We start from the raw sequence: 27,372 nt of genomic DNA, 5'->3' as shown, positions 1-27,372 counted from the left end.
GAATTTTTGAAACTTTTTGCATTGCTGCATTCAGAAAAGCAATTCTTGTTTTAAGTTCATTTTTCTACTGAATTAAATAGGTCTGTTAATGCATATATAAAATTGTACGTTATTACTGCAACAACTGCTTCTAAGCTATGTGTGTACTTTAACAGCTTAAATTGTGGGGAAGAACTCGGTAACTGCTGATAGAAGTTTTATATGCCATGGGTTTACATCTAGATTTTTATTTCGAAGATAATTTAACATAGGAACATACTTAAAGTTTTGAAATCTCAACCTTGCAGAAGGGTTGTTGGGTGTCTCTTTTTTTTTTTCTTTAAGTTCTGTTTCATAGGAAGCTATAGACAGGAGCTAAAATTATTAATTCTAAGCTGAAACTTTAAATATAGTGTATGCTAATTAAAAACTGTAAATCTCTTAAAAAGCTATAATGTTACATTATCACAATCCAGATGTTCCTGAGAGAATTGTATAGATTGGTCCTTTACTCTAGCAGGCATCTGGCAGGTAGTGTATATTCATTTTTGCACCCACAGCACCACTGGGACCACCCACCTGCTTCTTGCTCTCCAGTTCAATACCAGTTGTGTGTATGATGGCTCTTCTTCAAACCTAAGACATTATTTCTTTCTTGCTGTTATTTCTGCTGGCTGCTTTTTTCTGAACTGCTTGCCACTGTATATGCGTAGAGTCTTTGTAATGGTATGCGCTTCATAAATGGATGAAGAATTCCCATCTAATCCCCCACAACTTGTGGGTAATGAATACTAATGGAACATCAGAAAAGCTGAATGTTATGCTACAGAATTGCATGATTGCTTGGTCTTAATATATAACTATATATAAACAAACATGCTGGTGACACTGAAGAACTTGGGGAACAGAAAGGTGCTTTACATGGAAGGCTGCATGAAAGACAGGTAGCAAAATAACAAAGCATAAGCAAAAGGACAGGTAGAATAAAAGTTTAAATATTAAAGCTGAAGTGAAGCTGTAAAACTTACCTGTTTGGAAAATAACTTAACCTGATACTTAGCCAGTAAAAGGAGAGCTACTAAAAGAAATTTAAATAGTAAAAGGAGAGCTACTAAAAGAAATTTAAATAGACTATTGGATTTCACCTCCTGATGTAGGTGGGGCTTTCCATTCATAACTGTATATCACTTTGGAGAGAGCCTGAAGTTGCAGGCGTAACTGAGATAGAAACAAATGGTTCTGCTGCAAAAAAATGAGTATGTATAGTGGAAGAAATATCAGCTGTGGTCCAAGTGAAAAATACAGACACTAATTTCAGGTCTTTCCCTCTTTTACAAAGATGAATAAAGTACATCTATGATCTTACTGAAATATCAAACCAAAAACAAATGTTGAAGGGAAAATCTAGGGTACAGAGTTGCGGGGACAGTTGTAGAAAATGAGAATAACACACAGGCCTTTAGCTTTGGGGTGGGGGGATGGGAGTAAACACTAGACCTTTTTCTGTTGCTATGTGATTTGTGGAGTATTGACATCAAGGCAAAGTAAGTGTACAGATATTATAGGATGAAGCATTTATGTAACTCTCTAGTCGATCTCTCAATATAGAGATGCACCAAATTCTACCTTTATTTAACTCAGTAACTTGTGTTTTCACTGAAGTGTAAATTCCAGAATGGCACCAACTTTAATTTGAGGATAGTAGCAAATTCAGATCCCCACCCCAAATAATTTATTCAAGTGTTAATTGTCCTTGCTATCCTGCATGCTTGTGTTCCTACTCTAATTTGAATTTGTCAACCTTAAGTTTCTATTGATGTGGAGGTTTTATATGCTTTCTTTTAATTGGAAGATCTTTTTTATGTATTCTTTCTGTGCTATGAGAGGACTTAATTTCTTCCAGTAGCCATATTGATTAGCTTGATTAACTTTGAACTCTTTCCGTTATGTAATCACAAGGCAGTTTCTCCTATCTTCATGATGTCTTTGTGGCTGTTTTCTGCTACTTCTGGAACACTTCTGGAGAATATTGAATATTTGGAGAACTGGGCTCAAGTTTTGAACAAGTCTGAAATACTTTGTGCAGATGAACAGACACCTTTCCAGGAACCCTCCATGAGTCCTATCTGTCACTCTAGCCATAATACTGGGAGCATGTGTATGTTTGCTCGTCAGTTGTGACTTCAGGTTGACATTTTCCAGGATAGAACCAAATTCTTTTGCTCTTCTAACTATGTGATTTTGTATTTGTTGTTATTAGTTGAATGGTTTTGTTTACCAGGCAGTGGAAAAAAATTTGTATAGATGCCTTACCACTGGTTTTTTGCAGCTCCATTAGGATTTATGTGATCAGGTTTTTTTTTAGTGGCTGTTTTATTTTACTTTAGGATCATTGATAATTTGACCTGCTATTAGTTGCATGAAGAAAACTTCTAGAATCTTATGTCTTTTCATGTTTGCTATGTTGGAAGCAGCATGCGAGCAACAAAAGTAATTGATGTTTCCAACATTATCAAGAAATTAAGTCTCAAACTTGCCTATTACTTTTTTTTTTCCTGCAAGTGACAGTTAACATTGAACTTAGGGATTTGGTGAACATTCTACAATTTCTTCCAGGACACTTGAATCAATCTTAAGTTCTAAAAGGCCAGCTTTCCTATCAGTTGTCAGTTCCTTTTTTGAAATAGTAAGCTAGCTAGTGTATTCTGTGGGCACCTTTTACTGTATAGGTGATGACTGTCGGTTTTCATCATGGTACTCAAAGTCATTCTGGAAATGTATCATTTATTCTTGGGGGATTCAGAGGGATTCTTCAGAAAACATAAAAAAAGCTGTCTTTAGTGGTATCTTCTTGAGAGAGATGGTTATTTTTAATTGAGCAACTAAAATTCTGGCACTGGAAGGTAAGGAAGATCGTGGTACTTCTTTGTACAGGTGAATCACCCCCATTTTCATTAGATCATCTGTCAAAAAGAGCATCTTAAAAATACTTGGATCAAAGATTGCTTGGGTGGATACTAAGAATGCTTCTGTAAAGGAAACTTAAATTCCTACAAATGCCACCTCCCAGGGCACCCGTCCTTCAGTAAGGTTAATAAGAAGTTATAGTTTAAATAAGAAAAGTGTTCCTCCTCTCAGGGATCTTTCTAGACCTCAGATACTGGGTGTCAGCTGCCAGATTGCTGTGTTGTCACAGAAAACGAACATCAAATAACACAGGGAAAGTAATAGGTATAGGAAATCCATGCAAGTGAAAACTTTCAATTAAGTGATTTGTAGCTGGAAGTTTTTGGCTTTGTTTTTGATTGCTGACAAATAGGTACTTGGGTTCTCCGTGGTGTGGCTTTAGATTCTGTATGTTGAAGCTAGGGACCTCTTCTCGGTTCATGTTTGTGATTCCAGACTTTAAAGATTTAAATGAAATATGCAAAGAGAAGATCTCATCAGGCTATGCAGCAAGTTGCTTTTAGCCCCTTTTGATGCATCTGAACTTAGTTTCTGACTTCTTGCTCTTTCACTCATTTATTATTTACTTCCTCCCTCTTTTTGAGTTGATAGGAACATTCTTTTCAGAAAATCGGCACCTTTGCCACTTTGGAGAAATGTGTGTTCTCTCAAACTACTGCATAAACATTATTTATTCTGTTCCCTCTCAATGAGGGCTACTCCAAGCCACACAAGCTTCTTCAGATATATGGTTTGAAGGCATGGATCTTGTGTATTGCCTTGCTAATTATAATAGTTGTTGCAGTCCTGGTTGAATCTACCTCTTGTAAATAGTCACTAGGCAGATAGAGATGTGTCTGTACTGGAGCCTGCCCAGTCCCAAAGAGCCTAGCAGCCATCTCAGATTTCTTGGACATACTCCACAGGCACAAACTTCGTTTGATACCTTCAGCTGCTCTGTGTGTCTCAAAGCCTAAACTGTAATCCATGCTAATCATGACAGTGAAGACCAGAGAAATCTGTTTGAGTAATAAGAATAAATATCTGCTCTGGGGCTGCTCTTCCTACCCTCTAAAAGGTAAGTTACATCCAGAGAGGTTTTTTTGTAAAAGAATTCCTGTGACAGAAAAGCAGTTGGTCTAGGTCAGTTTCCTATTCTTCAAAATGCCCTTTTCCAAGATGTTAGTGTATTCATCAGTGTGGCTTCCCTTTCCTGATCAAGTAGTGTCCTTTGACTCTCTTACCAAGTTTATTTTCTGTCTTGTTTGGATCCAGCAGTCAATGTCCTTTGTTCAAACTAGATTCAGAATAAGGGGTCTTTGATGGCAGTCTCCTTCACCACCCACCACATGTTTCAACATGTTGGTCTCTTTGCCAGCAGACAGTACTCTGCTGATGCATGGATGAGTAAGGTTTTAGAAAAATTAATTCTTTCATCTGTGCTAGGGAATCCTTGCCAATCATATTCTGTCCCACAGGAGTGGCAGCAAGGATAGGTGGTGAAGGTAGGATGAGAAGGAAATAGAAGGAAAAATGATTCATTAAGATTTCTTGCATCTGGATTGTTGAAAAGTAGCATGAGATTTTTAGACCCCAGTACAGTATATCTAGTTTTAAGGTGTCTTGTAACATATCAGAAATGCTGCAACTACCTGATTCAAAGCTCTGATCCATGATAAATTCAATTTGTAGGTACAAATTTCACTACAAAACTTATGTGAGTTAACTTCAGCTCAGTGAGATTCATACCAGTTCAGATACTGCCTCACTTCACAGAGCTGCTGTAGATACTATGTTCGGTAGTGTGGTAAACCTGACTAACAGCATTGGATCTGTGTCAGGCCTCTGCACAAACTTGTCTTGGCCATGATTGTGGAGCTGCCACTTCAGTGCATATTCTTTAACATTCCAAAATCTAATGGTTTTTGAATCCAGCACCAACACTTCATGTGTTCCTTCACCATTGACAATTGTGTTCATGACTTCTCTCCTCCCATAAGAAACAGCCTCAGGAAAACCCTGTTTCACTAAGGTTGCTGTCAGCCTGTTGTTCTAAGATGCTTGTGGTTGAATGGAATACTACTGTAATTATTTTTTGCCCATGGTCTGGGTGATACAGGACACAAGTATAGGTAGGGAGTGATTGATTTGGTGAACTCCAGGACATGAGCTGGTACTTCTAGCAGTCAGACAGAATGTGGGTGTTCCAAGCAACAAGGCATTAGAGATAACACCACTGTCCTCTTTGACCAACACACTAAAAGTTACTTGGGCAAAATGCTAGAAGTGGTGTTACTTTCTAAATGCATTTTTACAGAACCATTTCACATCAGTTCAGAAAGCAGCAAGAACGTAGATTTAACTTTTGAAGAAAGCACTGCCTTACAATAAGCATCTGTTTCTTTAAAGCTGAGGCTTGCCTGAAAGTGGACATTGTCAAGTCTTAAACAATCGGAATGCCATAAGCAGTGTTTTAAGGTTTCTTAGTTTTGCTTCAGCATCTTGGGTTTTGCTGTTTGCTTTTCTGTACAGCTGCTGATCAGCAAACATTAATTTGAAAATCATTACCCTGTTTGTCATTTAAAGTTGACAGATGAGGAACCTTTCCAACTGACTTTTATTCATTGTACTATGTTCCTAGCATTGACTCAGTTAAACTTTGACAACTTACACCTGTAAAACATAGATACTAGAGAACCTCTGTTTTGTTTTGGAGGTTTTTGGTAGCCTGCTTCTTTTTTGCTTTCCTTATGTGGACTGCATTTGTGTTTAGATAAGAAGACTCAAATATTACTGATGTTAAAATAATTAAATGTCACTTTTCCTACCTCAAGGAACATACCTGATAAAACTAGTAAGCATCATTCTAAAATTAATGCAAATTTTTGTTCTGTTACAGAGTTTGTAGCAGAATGGCAAATTGTAGTAGCATGGCAAAAGTCAGCAGCTTTTCTGACAAACTTTAGAAAGTCATGGTCCTTGCTTACTGATCAGTGATGTCATATCTCTGACAAGTCAACAGATACAAATTAGCATTGAGAATGCTTGATTGCTCATCAAACCTAAGACCTTACTGAAAGGCTCTTGCAATAGATTGGACTGAAGCACAGAAGTTTTCTTTACTGAAACATTTAAAGCTCTCTGATGTGCTCTCTTAGTATTTGCACCAGGTAGTTATGGCTGTGGGTGTTGCAGGGAGCTGCAGGTGTGCCCTCAGTAGCTCGCTAGCCTTTGTGCACCTGGCTTCTGTATGAGGCTTCTGCTGCATGGCAACCTACAAATGTGAGGTTTCATCTGGCTTAGAGCCACAGGAGTAAACTTCTCAGATACTGTACAGAGGTCTGTCTTCATAGCTACCGGCTGTTTAGAGAAACTAAGATAACTTTTTATTTACTAAACACAGTAATAACATTTCAATTTTAATCAAAACTTTGTATTAACAGAAAGTGAATAATGCTGTTTGTGATCTGACTCTCCATCAGAGGCCTTTTTTCTTTACAGTCTTTGTCCAGTGCACCTAGGAGCTTGGGTGGGAGAGAGAATGGGGTGAATTGAGTGTTGAGGGTTATGTTTGGAAATATTTTATCAGTTAAGTTCAGTTTAGAGTAGATAATAGCAGTAGGTAAGAGACTAACTGGTTCCTTTTCAGCCATGGAAGTAATCAGCTGGGGTGGTCCCAGGGCGCTCTGGGCACGAGTATTGCTGAGTGATCATTGGCTGCCACCTGCGTGACAAAGTAAAGGACCAACCCTTCAATTTATACCGGTGGAGCCAGATCACGGGAAACAATTGACAGGTAAAATACACTTTTGAAAATTTAAGGGAGAGGAGAGAGTACATGCGGTATAAATGGAGCAAAGAACCTAAAAGGTTGGCCACAGATAGCAAAGGTTGCTCCTCTGAAACTTTTACATAACTTCAGCTTACTTCATTTTGGGGAGAGGCACACAGCAAAGAGCAAGTTACATGTTGCTCCCCCTGGGAACACAGAGCCTTGTTAGGAACCAGTATTAATTGAGTTGTAGCAGGGAAACAAGTAAAGAAATGTTATTGTAGTTAGAAATTACACTTCATATTTATGCACATGCTTCCAAATCTTTGAATGCTTGTTGTCTTGACCTCGGGTGCTTTCCACTGATCCAAGAGATGGGTATTGGGTTTGGTTTTTTAGAGAGGCTAAAAATAAGTTGATGAATTTTCAAGCTCACCAGTTGAAAGTACCATAGTGAGTTACTCTAGAAGTCTTAGAATGCCATTCAAAATTGAACTAACTTTTGTGGAGGAGGTCTTAATCTTGCAGATAAAATAGTGCTTAGCATCAACATTTTTCTTCTGTTTTATGGTTTTTTAGTGGACTGGCTGAAAATAATTTCTAAGGACTTTTAACTAAATTTACTTCCTTAGAGTTGTTAAGCTTATGCTTAGCCCAGCGTGATACAGGACTGGTGTGACAACTCATTTTTAATCAGTGACTCAAAATTGTGATCACCCTGATGTCACCGAATGGCCACAACTTGTAAAAGGTAAGCATGAAGTTTATCGTGTTGTTTCTTGGGATCATTTTTAGTGTGATGTTTATTTTAGAAGTATTTCATTTGTATGGCTTGAAGTTAGTTTTATAAGTGATATTAAGGTATATTGTTTGTTTAAGATAAGTCAGCTGGCAAAGTTGACTTACCCTCTTGCTTAGTGATTTCAGTGCTCACTTAGCTTGTCCCTGCCTGCTTGTTAAGATGAGCACTATGGTGCTCCATGGTATCCCTCTTAAGAGCAGTACTATCACTTAAAAGTCTCTGGTCGTTTTTGCTGTCATACTGAAATTCTGTATAAATTGTTTAGTGCACTTATTTAAGCACTTCACTCATTTTTTTTAAAGTATTTGTCCAGGAGACTTGATGATGTTAAAATTTGTAGGCTTGCATACCTTTACTTTCCTCTCCTAGGGAGGTACAGTGGAGGAGGTAAAAGGAGTGGCTTGCAGAATGGAGAAATTGCTCCCTGTGTTATTGGAAGTGAGCCACCATTTGAATTTGCTAGCTCATACTGCAGTATTCAGATTAGCTGGTGTCTTGTGATCAGTGTCTATGATCTAATACAAAGCTAAAATTTATAAGAGCATTTGCTCTGAGATTTTCTCTGAACAGAACTCTTGTTTCAGATTTTAAGCAAGATGAAAGGACATCTTGCCATACTATGTAGTTACTTTTCAGTACTGTTGCCTGCTCAGAGGAATAACAAGGTATCTTGTTTGTAAACAATTGGGTATTGCAGAATAAATAGCTTCTCAACAAGCAACTACAATTCATGTGATCAGATTGGTCTTCCACGTTGTTTTAATGAATACTGAAAGCTCATTTTATTTGGTGCTTACGTTGTCATTTGAAACCTTTTAAAATCTGGTTAGTAAGTGCATTAATAATTCTGCAAATCATAGTTATGGTAGGTCTGCTCATGTTATAGAAAACAACAAGCTGAAGGACTTCAATCCCTCTCTTCTGTAGAACCACTTACCTTAGAGGACCAAACTTTTTTTGACTCAGCTAGGTTTTATTTTTTTCTGAACTTTCCTGAAACTTTGTCTTATATTGTTTATCTTATAGAAGAAACCTTTTTTGCAGAATAGCATGTACTGAACTGCACTGTCTGTTCAAAGCACACATAAAACTCACACAAATGATAAGGATAGAAAAGATTTTGGATACACTGATAGCTGTGTTTACATGTCTATACTGCAAATCACCAGGCTACCTTTTTTACATGCCAAGTTTAGATGCCAATCTGCTCTTTTTCTGTAATTTTTCATACTGCTGTGCATTTTAAAGGCTCAAAGTGATTAATACTCTTGATGTTTTTGTTTTAACACCACTATTTCACTTAGATTTTCGTAGCAACTTAAAGCACTACTCTTACCCATACAACCAATAGGTTGTATTTCCTACGACTAAAAGATAGCAACCACCTCAAGCTTCCAGACTCTTTGCTGTCAGTTTCTGAAGCAAAGGATGTGAATAGAGGAGCTAGCCAGCATGAATATAAACACTCTTCTTTCCACTGCTCCTCAGGTTGTATGGCTTCTAGCTCTTACATGCTTAGGTGAATAATTGCGGGGGGGGGGGGTGTCTATTCTCTCTGCTAAGTATTTACTGACTTGTTTTGGTCACTGGAGTTGAAGGGAAATGAAATTTTGGGTCAAACATTATTTTTGTCAGCAACTATCTTGTCAGTCCTGAACTTCAATGAGTAAGAGAAACATCATTTGGAGGGAATAAATAGAGACCAAATTATGAGATTGGGCAGTTTTTATGTTATTTTCCAGTTAGAGGGTATTTGCATTTCAAACATGAGTATAAAGTTAGTTGGATAGTAAGTTCAAGAATTCTGTCCATAGTGTCAGTTTAATTTTATAACTTAGTGAAATATAAATAAAATAACTTCCTGTGTTCTGCATCATCTGTCACTGCATAATATCCAGCTAGCCTAGGAATTTTAAATTGTCTGCCAGAAGTGCATTCTCGGCACTGGGTCTGTTAATATAGTACAGTTTGGTAAAATCCAGAAATTTACTAAGATCTGGTATGTCAATAAAGGAATTAAGATTTTAGTAGAGAATTGGGAGAACAGTCCAGGCATTAACAGGAGGGACCATCCGGTAAGGTAGCACAATGAAACATAGGAAAAAGGGGAATGTTTCAGGCTACAGGTGGAAATTTCTTAGAGTGTTCAGAATAGTAGAGATAGTCATCTAGTAAATAGAGAAATTTGGAAATTCCATTCCTATAAACAAAGATTTTCCTGGTAAAGCTATGGGAGAGCCTGCTTAGCTGTGCTAACTGAAGTTCCCTAGCAAATTCTGTTGAAACCTATAAAGTGAGTTTTATTTGCAGATTTTAGCTCACTTCTGTTCTGAGAGAGCTCTGTCATGAAAGACATTTTTGTTCATATAAGCGACAGAGTTTTACTGTAATGGCTGTGCTCTATTTCCACTCCTCACGCAATATATTCAGCGTGGCAGTTCTGGTCAACTGTACCAAAATCTATACCCAAGTGAAGGTTGGATGAGGTCCTGCAGGATATGATTTCAAGGCAGCTTAAGGTGATTGAAGTCAAAACTGCTGCATTTGTACTGCCTTGTCTCCTGGCTCATCTGGCTACAAACTCACTGGGTAGGAGGAAGTCCCAAAGGGAGGAAAAAAATAATCTGTCTAAAGAAAAATTAAATGTTAACTTCTTGAATCAGTGCTGGCATAAGGAAGAAGATCGGAATAAGGAGGAGCTAAACAGCTATAATTTAGCCTACTTAAGTTAATGTGGAACTATACCGCTTAAATTACTCTGTAAATTAAGTCAAGGGGGGTGGCAAGCTGAACATAGGTGCTGCTTATGTGTTCAAAAATGCCGGGCAGTAACACCTAATTCTGAATATTAGTGGCTGACCTGTTGGCTGGAAGGAAGAAACAGAAAGCTGCCTGTGAGATTATGTCTATAAATTCAAGTAGAGAGACATGAAATTTGTTTTGAGATCCTGTTGAGACCTGCTTCTGAGTTGCTGCTTCTTAGCGTCCAACTGTGCAGAGAATCTGTTTGCAACAGTTGATCACTGATAAACTTTGAGTATACATTTTGGTTACAGAAGTGGTTATGAAGGATTAGCCCAGAACTGATGCACTGTACAACCTGAATACAGAAATACTGCCAGCAGAACTCTTCTCTAATGGCTGCTGTTGTGTAAGCTGCAGGGGCAAAAGTGCTGTCCTCCTTAGAGAAATCTGGCTTAATTATATTGTCAGGTTTTATGTTATAAACTGTCTTCTAGAGTTTGGTCAAATTAAATGTGCAAGTGCATTAAAGTTGATGCTTTTAGTGGCAGTAATACATCGTTATCACTTTCCACCTTTCCTGACTCTTCATATTGTAATGACTTAAAATAATGCTTAAAGTTTTGTATCTGTATTTGCAGATCACCAGGAGAACCTCACTCTGAAAACATTGAAACTAGCCGAATGTAAGTAAATGAGTGGATGAGTTTGGTATCTCTTGTTTAAAAATGTTTTGAACATATGTAACAGTTACTATTGCACCTGCTTAAAAAAAAACAAAAACGCTGTGTAGAACTGTGGAATTACCTTAGAAAAAGTTAGTATTTTGCTATGGAAAAATAATTTTAAGCCTCTGTACAAACTGTGATTTTTTTTTTTTTTTTTTTTAATTGTTGGAGGGTGAATGGGTTGAAGGGAAAGTTCAGAGGATTAATTTAACAGGAACCAGTAGATGGTAGCATAATACAGTGTCAGAAATCTTCAGGCCTATATTCAGACTTGACAGTAGGGGTATAATTTCTACCTGCTGTTCACTAACATCTTGCATGGGTTTGAAGACACTTCAGTACTAAGACACAATACCTGCTGATATCTGTTGTGGCAGATGGATTGCTGAACTAAGAAGAAGAAAAAAATGTCTGACTTTATTTGGCAAATTTATATACTAGTTAATTCTAGAAACAGGAAACTAGCTTTCTTTCACTAAACAGTATTCATGTAGCATCTTGCTCACAGTTCTGAACCTTGTTTTGGTCTGTCTTCATTAGCCTAGAAGCAAGATTGTGATAGGCTGAAATGTTCATTTCAATTTCAAATTCAAAAGGGTTGCAGGAATAAGAGGACCATTTTAAAAGAGGAAAAAAGTTATTTGAGGCCTTATTCTTCTGTGAATTAGCAAACAAATATTCTTTTCTAGCTATTCAAACTGTCCTGTCATGGAATTCGAATAGGGAAACCACAAACTCTGCTTTTCTGGCCTACAGCACAAGTTCCAAAATAATAGCAGGACCATAGCCTAGTGGTTAGGGTACTGTATGAGGCTTCAAGAGATCAGGGTTTATTTCTTTTCTGTCACAAACTACTCCTATGACCTTAAACTGTCTCCTCCACGCCCTCCCCCAAGTGGTCCGGCATTTTACGCACTGTGGTCTGAATGCCAGTTTCAGGATGTTTTGCAGGCTAGTGGCATAGTGCGAATTGCTCAAGGATTTCTCTGCTGTAGCTGTCAAACTTGGGGAGGAGCAAAGCTGAGGTGAGCCCCTCCACATTGGACTGCATAACCAACCTTAAAAGTGATGAGAAGGAAACAAGGAATGCTTTTCCTCTGTGTTTTTAGTAATTCACTGCAGCAAAGTCTTTTCTTGCACTAGGAGGAGCATTTCTCCTGGCGTGACAAATTTGCTTTTTCCCTCTCTCATGCATCTATTATAGAAGTGTTGTCTAGCTGCTTTCTTAGGAGTACAGGTTGCAGGGATCCAGACCTGAGAGGTGACTGGCTGTCACTGTGTGGACATGTGTTAGAGACAGAGGTTGCAGGGCAAAAACACTGCTGTACTATCTTCTGCTCCAGTAGCAGCCCCTGCTGCATTGTGGTTTATGATTCCTGCAGCAAGTTGAGTTGTGTTCTTTTGTTTCCCTGGCCTAGCCAAACAGGGGAAATCAGGCTGTAGACTGGCTGTAGTCCACTCTGGATATTGTCAGTTGGACTACTGCTTTTTACAAGTTGTAAGGAAAGATATGTCAGAAACAAGCATCTTGACTGGTGAGAAACAAAGACTCTATAAGGACCTATGATAAAGCAGAAGGAAAAGGCAGTACAACTCTTTTTCCTTCTAGCAGTTTGACAGTTCTTTTTGTGTGTGTGTTTTATCCTCTTTAAAACTGAACCTGAAAAAATAATCTACAGTACGAGTCTACAGTAGCAAGCTTTTCTGTGTGAAAGCTGAATTTTTTAATTTTTTTTTTTTTTTTTGGTGCAGAATGATGATCAGAGCTGCCCTGATGGTATGGATGTTGGGTATCTGTCTGAAATAGATGTAAGCCAGTCAAGCTGTAGGGATTTACATATTTGTTTGAGTAGTAGTTATACAGTATTAATGCATGGTACACTTGCAAAACTAGATTTTGTAAAACTGTATCACAATGTGATGTGTATATCACCTGTTACAGAGAATTTGTGTAATCCTGCTGCATACTCTTGCCACATTAGGTGGAATGGCAGGTGGGGTAATACAGTGACCTGCAAGCCTACTGTGTAGTTAAGAGTTACTATGTTATTTACATGCCTATAATTCATTAGTAAAAGCAGGGACTTACACAAGTGTTTTGTTATTTGCACAATGAATGGTTAAGTTGTTTTTGCTCTTGTTGGCTGATATAATTGCTTTATTTGTTTCTCTGTTTTGCATTGCAAAGCTCTATACCAAAAGCATAGTCACATGTTACACATGTGTGAATCAAAATAAATAAATAATTAAATCTACTGACTCTTTCAGACCCTTATGCAGGAAATTCTTCCATGGATAAGTCTTGCTTATCCCAAGGTTTTCAAATTCTGGCTCTGTGCGTGATGAACATCTTCATGCTAGCTCAGGAGTCTTTTTTCCTTAGCATTCATTCAAGTCTTTGAATTTCTAAGATCAGCAATTTCTCCTATCTGTTCCTGTCACAGGTCTACATTAATTTTCAGCTTCAATTAGTATAACTTTCTTAAACCCTCTTTAGTATTAAATTACATGATTTTTAATTGTTTAACAATAACTTGACTTATCAGTTCATGTATTTTCACTCTGTGTATTGTATGTTGTCACGTATCAAGGCAAATGTTTGGGTATTTTTATATTATGGCTTTCTGTGCCATCTTTCCTTCTTTCTGTTTTTGAGGATGGGATGCTTGGCAATTTTGAAACTTCTCTCTCTTTTTTAAAGTTGCTGAACACTCCCCCATTTAAGGTGTTGTTGCGGTTCTAGCTGATGTATAGTTATCTCACATTGGAGTGGATTTGATAAAAATTCTGCAGCAGCCTCAAAATATGCCAGAAAAACAAATTACAACCATTGCAAATATATACAGTAACTGTATAAGTGTTTCCTGATACATACTTTCAGATGCTATCCTAGTGCTTCCTGGACAGAGTGCCTTAAATTACTTTCCTCATAGCCTAAAACAGAGGCGGGTTTGCATAACATAACCATGGGACATGCTGATCATGGCCTTTATATCAAACCTTGCCACATATAGGTATTTTTGTGGCATTCACTGCTCGTTCTATTGACATTCTTGGAAAGAAAAGATGTAAGAAGTATCTTTATGTACACCTGCAAGCCTGCACAGCCTTGTTACACTGTGATCTGCCCAGGATGAATTAAAAAATTTCTTCTCAGAGCCTCTTGCAATGCATCATTTAGCCAGATGGCGATTCCCTTGAGGAAACGTCATCAGTTAATAAGACTGCATTGACTCAAGAATTACTACTTCCTTAAATTTAGCAACTACTTAAGTTACAATTAAGTGTCTGTTTTACCTTTGCTTCTAAGAGCAAAAGTGCGGTAAGATGAGTTGACCAAATTTTATAATGATTTGAAAGAAAAGGAATTCCAGATTTCACAGTAGAAAATATAACTGAAGCAAATGTATTGTAGACCTTGGTTCCCATGGAGCTTGGAGGATGCTGTACATTTACCAGTTAAAAAGAAAGCTTAAAGAGAAGATATTTCTCTCTGGAGCTGTCTAATCCACAAATGCTAGGCTGTTCTTAAACTGGAAACTCATGTGTTTAAGTCTTATGATCCATGTTACTTGCACTTAGTTTCTGCGTGATCATGGTCATCCTTGGACAGAGTCATGCAGAATGAAGGTGTAGTAAAAGAATGCTACCATGGAAACCTAACTTTAAAAAGTGTTCTGGAGTTTTTAATAACTTGAAAACAGTCCCTTTCCTGTACTTGGCCTCTTTTCTTCAAGTTGTACAAGGAGAGTACTAGGTTGTTCAGCATTTAGGTCTGTTCTCTGCAGATCGGTCTTGCATGTTGCAATGGTCAGTCCCCTTCTTATATCAGTATTTTTGTCTGAAATAATTTGTCTCTTGCATCATGCTTTCTACTGAAACACTCCAGTGGTCCAGAAGTAGACAATCGGAATCAGCGTCTCCAAGTTACTGTCTGTGTCTTTTGATATCTCACTGCAGTGCTAATACTAGTCTTCTTTCTTTGATTGGTCTGCTGATCAGAATACAGTGTATAAATTTCATACTTGACAAATTTAAGCTTGTTCAGTAGAGTACAACATAAAGTTTAATTGTACTTGCTTGAGTGCCAGGACTTCTTTAACCAAGGGGAAAACAACATGGAAGGTACTAAAGACTATGTATTTTGCTTAATATTTGATAAAATACTCATTATTTGTTTTGTCCTGAATGTAAAAGACTGAAGGATTCCTGCAAGTATGTGAAGTTACTATCATTTAATTTCTTTCCAATAAAGACAAAGTTTGTCTTATTGTGGCCTCACAGCCAGTACAAAGTATTAGAGTTTAGGACTCTTTACTTGATAATTTAAAATAAAATTTGGAGAACTGTTGAAATGTTTTGTGTGGTTAGACGTGATTATTCTTTTGAAGTTTAACAGCTGATAATAATTATATATTTTCTTTAAAATATTAAGAATAACAAATCTGTTCAAAGAGAATAAGATGTTGTAAATTTATAATCAGTCCTAAACTTAGGAATGAGTTTATTCTGTCAGTAATTCAAGTTACTTTTTTCTTCGTAGTTAAATAAATTTATGGGCTTTTTTATGAAGGCTGTTTTTCTCCCTGCCTTTTCAAAAGGCACTGGTTCTGTAAATGTGAGCATAGTATTTAAAACAGTGAAGTATGCCTACAGTCATTACCATTTACATATGTTGATTGCTTACAATAATTGCCTAATAACTCTTTCCGCATAATCAGTTATTTAATGGCTTCAAACCTGTAAGGGGGTGGGTGGGGGCACGACTGGGGATTTTTGCTGAAATTGCTTGGGTTGAAAAGCCAAGGTATAATTGATGCATTATTCATCTCTCAATTTTATGGCTAATTGAATGTTAGAGGGGTCACACGGGTGACAGGGCACTGAATGCCTTCTTAAGAAGGACAGATAGGAAGCAGGGTATGAAAGTTGGTCTGTGGAATGACATTGTCTCTGTAGAGTCCTGGAGCTAATAACCTGAAGAGGAAAGGGCATTAATGAAGGGTGCTTTTCTAATAGGACTGTAGGAAGGTAATTTGTCTGTGAGGCAAGATTAAGAGATACGTGCTGACTCTGTTCTTGACCCTCTCTCTCTAGCTGTCGTTCTGCATTGCTCCATAAAGCCAGGACAACTCTTTTGTTCTCAGGTTTGCCCTTCCTGAGGAAGAGCCGTGCCTGACTTTGCCAGCACATGCTGTTCCAGAGACACAGTGGATCTAGAATATGTGGTGGGGAGGGAGGTCCCTTGGGTGAAGCCAGGATGGTCCAAGGGGGTTCGCGGTCTGCACCCCAGCTATTGGGCCCCACCACACTGGAAAGAATGAGGTTTGGAAAATGCGAGCTCTGTGCACATGTGCGTTTGCACACATATGTTTGCTGGGGTACCAGTGGCTGAGGCAGGCAAAAGGTGTTACAACACTACTGGAACAGAGGGCTCAGCTGCAGCTCTGGGTAGAGTGTTTGGCAGTTTGGTGTGCAGGCTGCTTCAAAAGGGTCTGTGTGGGCGGTGCTTTTACTGGAAGCTTGTCTTCTCCAGCACTGCTGTTCTTACTCTAACTAGACAGAAGCAGGAAACCAACATATGAGGTCTTAAACTGAACCTCTAAGAAGGCAGTATTTAACTTCACAAATATGTCCATCTATAACCCACATTTTTTTTTTATCAGTTTTTGATCTGCTGGTCATCTTATTTCCAAGGCCTAGTATAATTGTTGCAGGTGTATAAGGATCTTTATGCTCCTGTCTGTTAAGGCATATACTGAAAGTTGTTTTGCTATTAGTACTAAAAAAACTGTTCCCTGTGTTTTTACTATCCAAAACATAAACATAAATTTTCCTCTAGTTTCCCCGCACATTAAGATTTTTGTTGGGTTTTTTGCGTTGAGAAAGAGAACAGCTTATGAACATTTTGGCACATCAGAATTCTTAATAGTCTTGTTAAAACAGGCCATTGTAAATTTCCACTTTCACATTGCTTCAAGATAGCCGATTTTTGTGACTTCTGTGTAGAAATAATATAAAAGTTGTGTCCCAAGCAGAAAGCATTCAGAAATAAGTCATTTCATACTGATATTTCCAGACAAGTATGAGACCTTCATACATGTTTCTAAAATTTAGGTAAACTTAAAGCAAAAATTATGCTTTTATGCAGATAATTTTAACTTCAGGCAAATTTTGAAACTTGGATGCAAATTCTTTGCTTTGTAGGTGAACTTTAGGAATTATATGCTTCAAATTTTTCTAAAATTCCTTAAATGTTTAAACTTATGGTTTTTTCTATCACAACAGTTTATGTAGCATTTCTCTGTATTTAGTTTAAGATATTTGAGAAATGCAAATTGGCTGCTGTTACATAGGAACTTTTGAATGAGCATGCTCGATCTCTTTGTATAGGTTTTAGACATTCAAAAATTACTTTACAACTCAAAATGCAGCCCACAGTGCACCTTTGCCTAAGTATCTAGAAAGACAGGCTCAGTGGTGCACATTTCTAGTGATACTCCACAGTTTTGCCAGCATTTAAATTACAAATGCAAAGTACTTATTATCTGGCTTTTTATTAGTTAAAGAACAACTAGAAAGCCTAAAGGCATTCTTTTCTCTTTAAGTACTACAGAAGTCAGTGAATACTAATTTCTTTTTAAAAGGAAAAATGTGCTTGTGAAATTGTTGGACTTTGGGGAAGGAAGATGACATCTATTTTAGGTGCCTCTCCTCCTCACTGAAGTAGTGTGTCTTGCTTGAGGAGGTTATACAAGGCCCACTGTGTGGGAAGTTATCCTTAAGGTATAAGGATATGCCTGTGATGTCTGTGAAATGTTTACAACTGCAACCACACCAGTGCAGTTTCATACTTGGATGTGCAACAACAGTGTGAGTCTTTGCAAACACTTATGCAAGTCAGTCACTGCAGCCTTAGCTACACTAGAAGGTGTCTGTGTGCTAATGTAAACTAGTCATTGAGTTCATAAGGGACCAGTTACTATTCACTAGATCCCTGTATAGGAACTTACAGTGAGGACTGCAGCTCCCTTTATATAGCCTGAGCTAAGAATAGAGAGGGGTTTTGTGTTACCTCACTTGACGAACCAGTTTTAATGCCTCAGGGTAGAACTTGAAGTTTTCTGCATAGTAAATGAGCAAGGGAAGAAAGAGATCAAGTTTTCACCTCTGGAGAATATAGAAGGTATGCTACATTTTTTTCTGAATAATATAGGAAATGTGGGCTGTTGGCACTGGACAGTGACAATAATTCTTCAAGTACCCCAATGTGAATATGGTATGGAATATCTTACTGTTCTGTAAAATCACACATTGGCTTATTCAGAACTGCATTCTCTGTAAGTGCTTTCATGGATGGACCTTGGTAAGGGTAGCTCTTGTGGAAGGCTTGGTAAATTCTGTTCTACCTTCTTAGGTCTGTATCCTCACTTTAAGTCTCCACCTTTTTTATTTACTTAAATGATTTATCTGAGGCCATATCAAAAGTCTGTGGAATAGCTGCTGGGGAGAGGTGTGGGGGGGAATTCTAATACTGTTGTGTTCTAGTACTGTTGTACATTGTATTGTTTGCTTCCATAGTTGATTTTAATAAAAAAGAAAAAAAATATGTAACTTTCAGTCAGACCTTCCGTCTCTAATAGAATTTCGCAGAAGTTGAGTCAGTGGCCATGAGTCAAAAGGAAAATGTTTGTACAAACAGCATTACTGTAGGCATGGCACAGTTTGAGAATAGGTAGTTAAATGTTGGAAGGCAAAAAATCTTGAGTCCCTCAGAAGTTAACTGTTAGAGACAAGTCTAAGCTTAGCTTTGTCTCCTGGCATCTCAGATATGACCTAATTGAAGTGGAGTGTTGTTTAATATGATAAAATGTGTTGTTAATATATCAGTGTTTATACATTGAAATAACTTTATTCAAACTAGATGTTACATAAGCTAGGAAAGTGTGCATGCCTCTAAGACTAACAATTTCTCCAGTTTGAAAAATTAAGTTCAGTATTCTTAGGAAATTGGTTAGCTTTTCACAGTATATTTATCCTGAATAACAACTCCAGCTGCTTTAGGTAAGTAAATACATACACACATACCCCTAATTATATATACACTTAGAACAGATGTGAGAAATAATCCATATAACATTCACAGGTGTATTACATAGGTCAAAATTATGGCAAAAAAATGTGATCTACATGTAGACTGCAATGGAGAAATAAAATGGAAGGAAAATGCAATGAGGAAGGATAAAGTTAAAATAATAACATGTATATGAAATAACCACCATTTTGTATGCACTGTGGAAAACATGGTCAGTGAGAGAGAGGGAGGAAGAATAAAAGAACAGTAAGTTTCAACTTGAGTTGGAAAGAGTTTTGATGAAGGCATCAAGGCAATGCATAGGACAGACTGCAAGAGGAGTAAATAAGGAGCATGTTGGTGAGACAGGTGGCCATAGCTCAGGTGTAAAAATTCAATATTAACAAAGAAAGGCTTTCACATTATATACTTACCTGCTTACAAATGATGATATTTCACACACTAAATCTTAAGGTCTGCAGTGATTGAAAGTCAAGAATGATCAAAGCATTGAAATCTTGGCATTCAGAAAATAGATGTCTGAAATCATGTACTGGTCTAAGCTGTATTAAAACACTGTTGGTTTTTTAAAGCCTCTATACTAAAAGCTGAAGTATGAAAGACAAGATCAAAAAAACCCTTATATTTTTATACATACATGGAGAGAGACAGGTTTTCCTAAGTCTGCGTATAAAAGTTGGAGACGCTAGAACTCTTAACCTTGGATCAGAATACAGCTATTCCCTGTTTATACGGTAGTGGTTTTGATGGTGTTGCTGGTGCTGCTTTTTTTTTTTTTTTTTATGGTCTTCCACCTATGTCTTGAGGTGCCAGGGAAACCTTTCTCTTCAATTTTTTTGTCTTGGAACACACTGGGGCATTTGGAAGGTCAGGTAGACATTGAGGTAATGGTTTTCTTTGTAAGAAATATTTTCTTGTCTAGGATTATGAGATCTTGAAGGGTGAAAAGGAAGGAGCAAAGGTGTTACTGCTTAATAATGTACGCCTCAATAGTTACTTTCAGAACTTCAGGACATTTTCCCTTCTGAAGCAGCTGCATTGAAACTGATACTTAACCAGCCAATATTAACAGCTAGGTGCAGCAAGTGCTGAGTAGTACTAGTGGGTCTAGCACTTCAGTTCTCAAGTACTTGTTCTACACAGAATCTGTGCATGCATCAACATCAAAAAAGGCAACTTTAAGTTAATACAACAATTTCTGATGAAAATCTTGCTTCCCAGTACTAATCTTTATAGTACTGTATCACTAAAATTAGGTTAAAAGCCTGCATGTTACATGTAATCAAAATGTTTGAAATGTTTCATAGTTGATATTTTTCATTAATAACTCATTTTCTTAAATGAAGTGAAGGTTTGGGGGTTTCTTTCTAAAATGTGATCAAATGTGGTGTTCTTGGTGCTGCATGCTGCTGCTTCTGTCCCAATTACCTGCAGCTTTCATGTGATTTCTTTACCATTTGCATGTTTCTGTCAAAGTTTGTGACCTTATTAATTGGCCAGTTAAATTTTCTTGTGTGTGTATATATAGTACTGAGCACATTGACTTGTGTAGGTGATACAGTTGTGATTCTTCAAAATACATACTTGGCATGTATAATTGCAGGAGAAAGGGGAGGATTTGGAAGATAGTTTTTAGAGAACCATATGCCTTATTGAGCTGAGGAGAGATATATTCAGCATTGAGCTGATCTATAATCGTGGTTTTGTTATCAGTTTAATTAACCAAGGAATATTTTTCCTAGAGATTTAAATAGACTAAATATCAGATACCTTACTCATCTGGAATCTTGTTAAAAATAAAACAGTTTAGATTTTTAAATGTTTTGTATCCTATTGGTGTAGTATTGATAGTATTACTAAATAAATGCCTGGATCATTTGTATTTCGTGCTTCTTCCGTCTGTCAGTGGCAACCATACCTCAGTACTATACATCAGACTCAATCACCTGTATGAGATCCAGTTCTGTTTCACTTGCAGCCTTGCTTTGCATCTAAATTGCTCTTTTTCAGTGACAATTGAGATTGTTCAGAACTGAACAAGATTGTGTCCACTGTAACACTAGAATGTAAAGCTGAAAACTGTGCATAAATAGGGTTTACCTTTCACTTGCATAGGACCCACAAATTAAATTGTGTGTTAAATATATTTGCATTTGTCAAGATGAGAATCCTGCATTTAAAAAAATCTGATGTGTCCTCTCTGACACAGAAATCTTGTGTTTCAGTGCCTGACTAATCTCTGCCTTGCTGATGCTTTTGAACGAGCTTTGTATGTGAAAGCTCTACTAATCCTTGTACTTACTGTTTGAATGTTTGCTACAGGAAGCGAGCAGCTGCAAAGCATCTAATAGAGCGCTACTACCACCAGTTAACTGAGGGCTGTGGAAATGAAGCCTGCACGAATGAATTTTGTGCTTCCTGTCCAACTTTTCTCCGTATGGATAACAATGCAGCAGCCATTAAGGCCCTCGAGCTTTATAAGATTAATGCAAAACTCTGTGATCCTCATCCCTCCAAGAAAGGAACGAGCTCAGCTTACCTGGAAAACAATTCCAAAGGTGCCCATAACAATTCCTGCACTGACAGAAAAATGAACAAGAAGGAAATGCAAGGCCCAAGAGATGACTTTAAAGGTAAGATGTTATTTTAGAATTTTCCTAAAATAAAACACATTTAATATGCATGACTATAAGCCTATAGAATTCACTGTGGTGGTGTTCTGCTGACTTCTTAAGTAAAATACAATATTGGGAAATCAAATATTTTACTATGAATTCTGAAAAATGGCTGGATTAATACTGAACACTTAATTCCAAATCTGGATCTTTACCACATCTCTGTTAAAATCCATGTGCATTTGTTGCTTTCTGGGATTACTGGTTTTGCAAATATTTGCAAAAGAGGTTTTTTTAAGTGCTGTTGTATGACTGCTTTAGTTTTGCTAGTTTTGTAACTCTTCTTTAGTTAATGAGTTATAAAAGTTATACTTTAACTAGCTCCAGATTCTATGTTAAGAAAATTAACACATGAACAAGAAAATGATACAGTGGATGATAGGCAATACATCTACCAAGCTAAAAAAAGTAAGCAAAGTGATTTCTAAGCCAGTGTAAGAGAATGAAATGCCATTCTATGTCTTTTCTAACTTCTGTTTAGCTTTTCAAACTCTCTAGAATAGTAAATACATACTACAAGAATAATTTAGTTCTTGCCAAAACCTGTGGTGCAAACAGAAATCACAAGCTAAATGAAATTAAAGCCATTAACCTTTGAGCAGGCTTTTAAGTATTGTTGCAATAAGTGGTATAAATACAGAAGTTCAGATTCATTCATTTTAGCTGAAGAAGGTGAAACTGTTTACAGCAAAGAATTAAAAAGACCTACAGAATCAGCAATAAAGATAGCACTGTGTTACAAGGGACCTAAGATGCTCCAGTCAATACCTACATCAGTTTGTTCTTTATCTGATGCAAGGATAAATTTGTCCCCAAATTATTTATGATCTGAGTAAGTAGAGAGGCAAACAGTAGGGAGGGGAAAGGGGAGCCAGTGTAGTGTTAGATGGGCAAGAGGCACATTATGTCTGTTTTGTGATTTGTCTTTTGGTTTTGTGTATTTTTAATGGAGGTGTGCACGTACAGAATTTTCCTCCCTCTCTCTGACCCTACTGCCCTCTCTCCCCAAGACAGATATCTAAGAGTCTTCTCAACCTATCTCCAGAGACAGTCTGTTGCCTAAAGCAATGACTCAGACTTCATCTGTTGCAGCATCACAAGTATTGACCTGTCTTTGTAGCTGTATGGACAGAGAGCATTAATGTGTTCTTAAAGCCCATCTGAGACTCTTAGTTACCTTTGGAATTGGATGATGTCTAAGAAATCCAGCACTCTGAAATTTTTTAAGGTCTATCTGCAGCAACAGGTACTGGGAAAACTGCAATTAAGTTTGAGAAAGCCAAGGAAAAGGATGTGCAGCTTGCTTTTATGCTTGACATAGGATTGAAAGTTCTAAGTAAATTGAAAGAAATGCCCTTCAGAAAGAATTATTTACATTACTTTTCTGTAGTGCTGAGCCCTAAGACTATTACCTTTGGGGAAAAAATGTATCTGGAGGCCATTGTCAGCATCTTAGTAATAACTTAGATGGCAGTCCAGAAAGAGGAAGGAAATAGAGAAATTACAAATATATAAAAAGCATGGGTTACAAATGTAGTCATATATAGAGAGCACCATTTCAAAATCAGTGTTATAATTACCTGGGAAGCTATTTTCAAGTTTGGTCACCAAAGTATTAAATTGGGAACAGAGAAGGTCAGCAGACAGGCAGTGAGCACACAATCATAACAATGCTTCCATGAGAGATAATGGAAAGATAATTAATAAATTTGCTAATTAGGGAGTGTGTTGTTGGCAATATATAGATCACATGCAGTCTTTTTCACAGTCAAGGATCACTGCTAAAGCTGACTTCATGTACAGATTTGTCATGGAGTATTACTGAGAAGAAGGTCTGAGAGGAGATACTTTGTGGAATCGTTTAGTTGCAATACAAAGGGTAAGGGGAGAAGGCATGTGAAAGCTCACATTCAGACACAAGTCTGCTAAAATTGACTTGAGTTAGAAGAAAGTTTCACTTACAATTGTTTTTCTCCAGCTGTTCTTACTGCTGTAAGGTAAAAATGGGGCAGACCCTTATGGCAGCTCAGAGTTTGGTCACAGGATATGACTTAAAACTGTTGTGAAACTGCTGAGGGTAATGCTAAATATTTTAAGTGGAAATAGCACCTGGTTAGTTCCTTAAATATTAAAACCTTTAAAAGAATGACTGGGGAATTCCTGTTGTAAGTATGGAAATCTGAAACGTATAATATTGTTAAATTGTCAACTTTTGCTCATAAACTTTATGCTATGAATAACCTCTGCAATCCAGAGTCACTGAACTTGAGGCTATGGTCCTCATTTTGAGGAGCCATGGCATGGAACAGCATCTGTATCAGCAGTTAAATTTCTTTTAGGCAAGTTTGCTTCTTGAGCATGCACTGCAGCAGATAAAAATAGATGTTGCACTAAGCTTGAACCTTTCATAATATTTTCAGTGCTATTGTTTTTTTACCAGGACAGATTTTAGTTTTGAAGCTTCTTCACTGTCTTCAGATTGGTTGAAAGTCAATCTCAGTTGCATGATATAAACTTAATCTTTGCTGTGTTATATGTGCTCTAAGAATGGCTTGGGGCTCTGAAAATCAATAGGTTGTCTGTCTTTGCATCATTCAGTTTGTATTTTTAATTTAACGACTGCTTGGAATCAATGTTAGTGTAGGCAATCACATTTCAAAATACTTTAACATATATCTGTCTTTATTAAAATGATACACTTCCTTCTTTATGCAGAGGTAGTTCTAGCATGGTTGGTGAATACAGTGCTGTGATGTGTGTTTTTTAGATCTCTAGAGATGCTATTAAACAGATTCAGTTTTAGTTCTAAATTATGTGTCAGTTCAGAAGAATCTGCTTAAACTAGAACATCTTTTCAGGGTCTGATCATGTGGTAATCCTACTCTAAATCATCACCTGATGTGAAAGCATCTGTGGGTTCTGTTTGAGAAGTAGCATAGAAAGCTATAAATAATGTTTTCTCCTTCTCTTTTCTAAAGAGAAAGAAAGATTTCAAATAACAAATGGACCACCAAATTACTTATATCAGAGGTTTGGAGGGGAGGGGGGAACAGACAGGTATTTGGAGCCCATGCAGATGATGTGTGTAAACCAGCGTGTTAATCTGAATAGAAGTTGTTTATCTCAGGCCTAATGTACAAAGAAATAACCCATATGCCCATCCGTGTGTGCAGTTTAGAAGGCAGTATAAATTTCTGAGCATGTATTGTGGTTTTTCTGGATTTTCAGGCATCAGTTTCGTATAAAAACAGTTGCAGAAAGCATTAAAAATAGAAATAAGAAATCTTATATTCCCATTAATGTACAACAAAACAAATTAATGAATCTTTTCTTCAAGATCTGTTTTTAAGGGAGAAAGAGTGTGCACATATGTGCATGTGCTGTGGTTGAAAATGACATTGATTCAGTTTAGTTTGTGTATAGTTTAAAGACTTACTGTGCAGATTTAACAGAAGAATGTATTGTCACCCAATCTCACTCATTATGTCTTTTAAAGTTTAAACATCTTACTGATTGGTTTAGTTTGTTTAGATGATACAGTACTGTTGACTACCAAATGTAGTTAATTGGCTGCAAAACAGTTTTACCATTGAGCTTGTTCTCTGATCCACATTCATGAATAAAATATTTTACAAAATCATAGTAATAAAATCATGATTCTTCATGCTAATGAAATACAAAGTGTCTGTCTTGAATTTACCCAACACTGACACTGTTTTTTCCAGTGTTAATGATGTGATACACAGATTTCTTGAGTAGAGCAAATCAGAAATATTTTTTCTTTTTAATTTTTATCTTACTAATTAACACTTTATCTTTTTATAGATGTGACTTTTCTAACAGAAGATAAGATATATGAAATTCTTGAACTATGTCGAGAGAAGGAGGATTATTCCCCTTTAATCCGGGTGATTGGGAGAGTATTTTCTAGTGCTGAAGCATTGGTACAGAGTTTCCGAAAAGCCAAGCAGCACACCAAGGAGGAGCTCAAGTCTCTTCAAGGAAAGGATGAAGACAAAGATGAAGATGAAAAGGAAAAGGCTGCCTGTTCGGCTGCTGCTATGGAAGAAGATTCAGGCGCATCGTCATCTTCATCGTCAAGAATAGGTGATAATACACAAGGGGATAATAACCTCCAAAAACTAGGCCCAGATGAAGTGTCTGTAGATATTGAAGCAGTCAGGCGGGTCTATGATAGGTTACTTTCTAATGAAAAAATAGAAACTGCCTTTTTAAATGCACTTGTGTACTTGTCACCTAATGTGGAATGTGACTTGACTTACCATAATGTGTACTCTCGGGATCCTAACTATCTGAATTTGTTTATTATTGTTATGGAGAATGGCAATCTTCATAGCCCAGAATATCTGGAAATGGCTCTACCATTGTTTTGCAAAGCAATGAGCAAGCTACCCCTTGCAGCTCAAGCAAAACTGATCAGATTGTGGTCTAAGTACAGAGCAGACCAAATTCGGAGAATGATGGAAACATTTCAGCAGCTTATTACTTACAAAGTCATAAGCAATGAGTTCAATAGTCGTAACCTAGTGAATGATGATGATGCTGTTGTTGCTGCTTCAAAGTGCTTGAAAATGGTTTACTATGCAAATGTAGTAGGAGGGGATGTGGATACAGATCATAATGAAGAGGAAGATGAAGAACCCATCCCAGAATCAAGTGAACTAACTCTTCAAGAGTTGTTGGGTGAGGAAAGAAGAAATAAAAAAGGTCCTCGAGTGGACCCACTGGAAACTGAACTTGGTGTTAAAACTATAGATTGCAGAAAACCACTTATCCCTTTTGAAGAATTTATTAATGAACCACTGAATGATGTTCTAGAAATGGATAAAGACTACACTTTCTTCAAAGTAGAAACAGAAAATAAATTCTCTTTTATGACCTGTCCCTTCATATTGAATGCTGTTACCAAGAACCTGGGATTGTATTATGACAATAGAATCCGGATGTACAGTGAAAGACGCATAACTGTGCTCTACAGCTTAGTTCAAGGACAGCAGCTCAACCCATATTTGCGACTTAAAGTGAGACGTGATCACATCATAGATGATGCGCTGGTCCGGGTAAGTCATGCAGCAACATGGAACTTAGGTTTGTTGGTTCTGACTAGTGCAAACTATGTGGGTGTTAACTAACTGAAAAGGACTGTGTGTGAGTGCAGTGTTTTATGTACTAGATTTCCTCTAGAAGAAACTCAAATAGCTTTACTATATTAAGTTTGAATTCTGAGCGTGCTGCTGAAGATTTGTATGTTCAGCAGAACCACTTCTGCTAGAGTGGCTGCAGACTTAAATGTTTTAAAGTGTCAAATAGTTCTTATTCCCCATTAACAGATTCTGCACTGCTACAGCTCTTAATGGTGAGAGTGACCAACTTCTGTTTCTTTTTCTTTGTCCTCTGGACTGTCTTGGATCATCTTCTAATAGTAGGGTTTTTCAGATGGAAGTTGGAATTTAAACCTTTCAGTTGTGTACTCTTCTTGTGGACTTCTGAACTTCTAGATATGAAGTGGTGGAGTGCCTGCATAATAAGTAGAACTTCTCACTTCTCTAAGCGTTGTTGCAATTTGGTGCAAATACTGATATGACTGAGAAAGGAGAAGACAGACCTGTTAG

The 27,372-nt window shown here is 37.2% G+C and overlaps 1 protein-coding gene across 10 annotated transcripts in view; it reads left to right on the top strand.

Moving 5' to 3' along the window:
* The window catches only part of UBE3A (ubiquitin protein ligase E3A), a 52,520-nt gene that overhangs the window by 9,727 nt on the left and 15,421 nt on the right, over positions 1-27,372 (top strand). For 6 of the 10 annotated variants that reach the window (XM_010575782.1, XM_010575780.1, XM_010575779.1 and 3 more), the window contains 5 exons: positions 6,575-6,721; positions 7,330-7,448; positions 10,883-10,927; positions 21,387-21,697; positions 25,565-26,820. In XM_010575782.1, the coding sequence (XP_010574084.1) occupies positions 7,429-7,448; positions 10,883-10,927; positions 21,387-21,697; positions 25,565-26,820 (1,632 nt within the window). In that variant the 5' untranslated portion in view covers positions 6,575-6,721; positions 7,330-7,428. Of the gene's footprint in view, positions 1-6,574; positions 6,722-7,329; positions 7,449-10,882; positions 10,928-16,116; positions 16,306-21,386; positions 21,698-25,564; positions 26,821-27,372 lie in introns of all 10 variants that reach the window. The other 4 variants (XM_010575783.1, XM_010575781.1, XM_010575784.1 and 1 more) reach the window with 4 other exon arrangements.

The sequence above is a fragment of the Haliaeetus leucocephalus genome, unplaced genomic scaffold (assembly GCF_000737465.1).
Source record: "Haliaeetus leucocephalus isolate CR32 unplaced genomic scaffold, Haliaeetus_leucocephalus-4.0 Scaffold495, whole genome shotgun sequence".
NCBI lineage: Eukaryota > Metazoa > Chordata > Aves > Accipitriformes > Accipitridae > Haliaeetus > Haliaeetus leucocephalus.
This window is presented reverse-complemented; position numbering and strand designations above follow the sequence as displayed.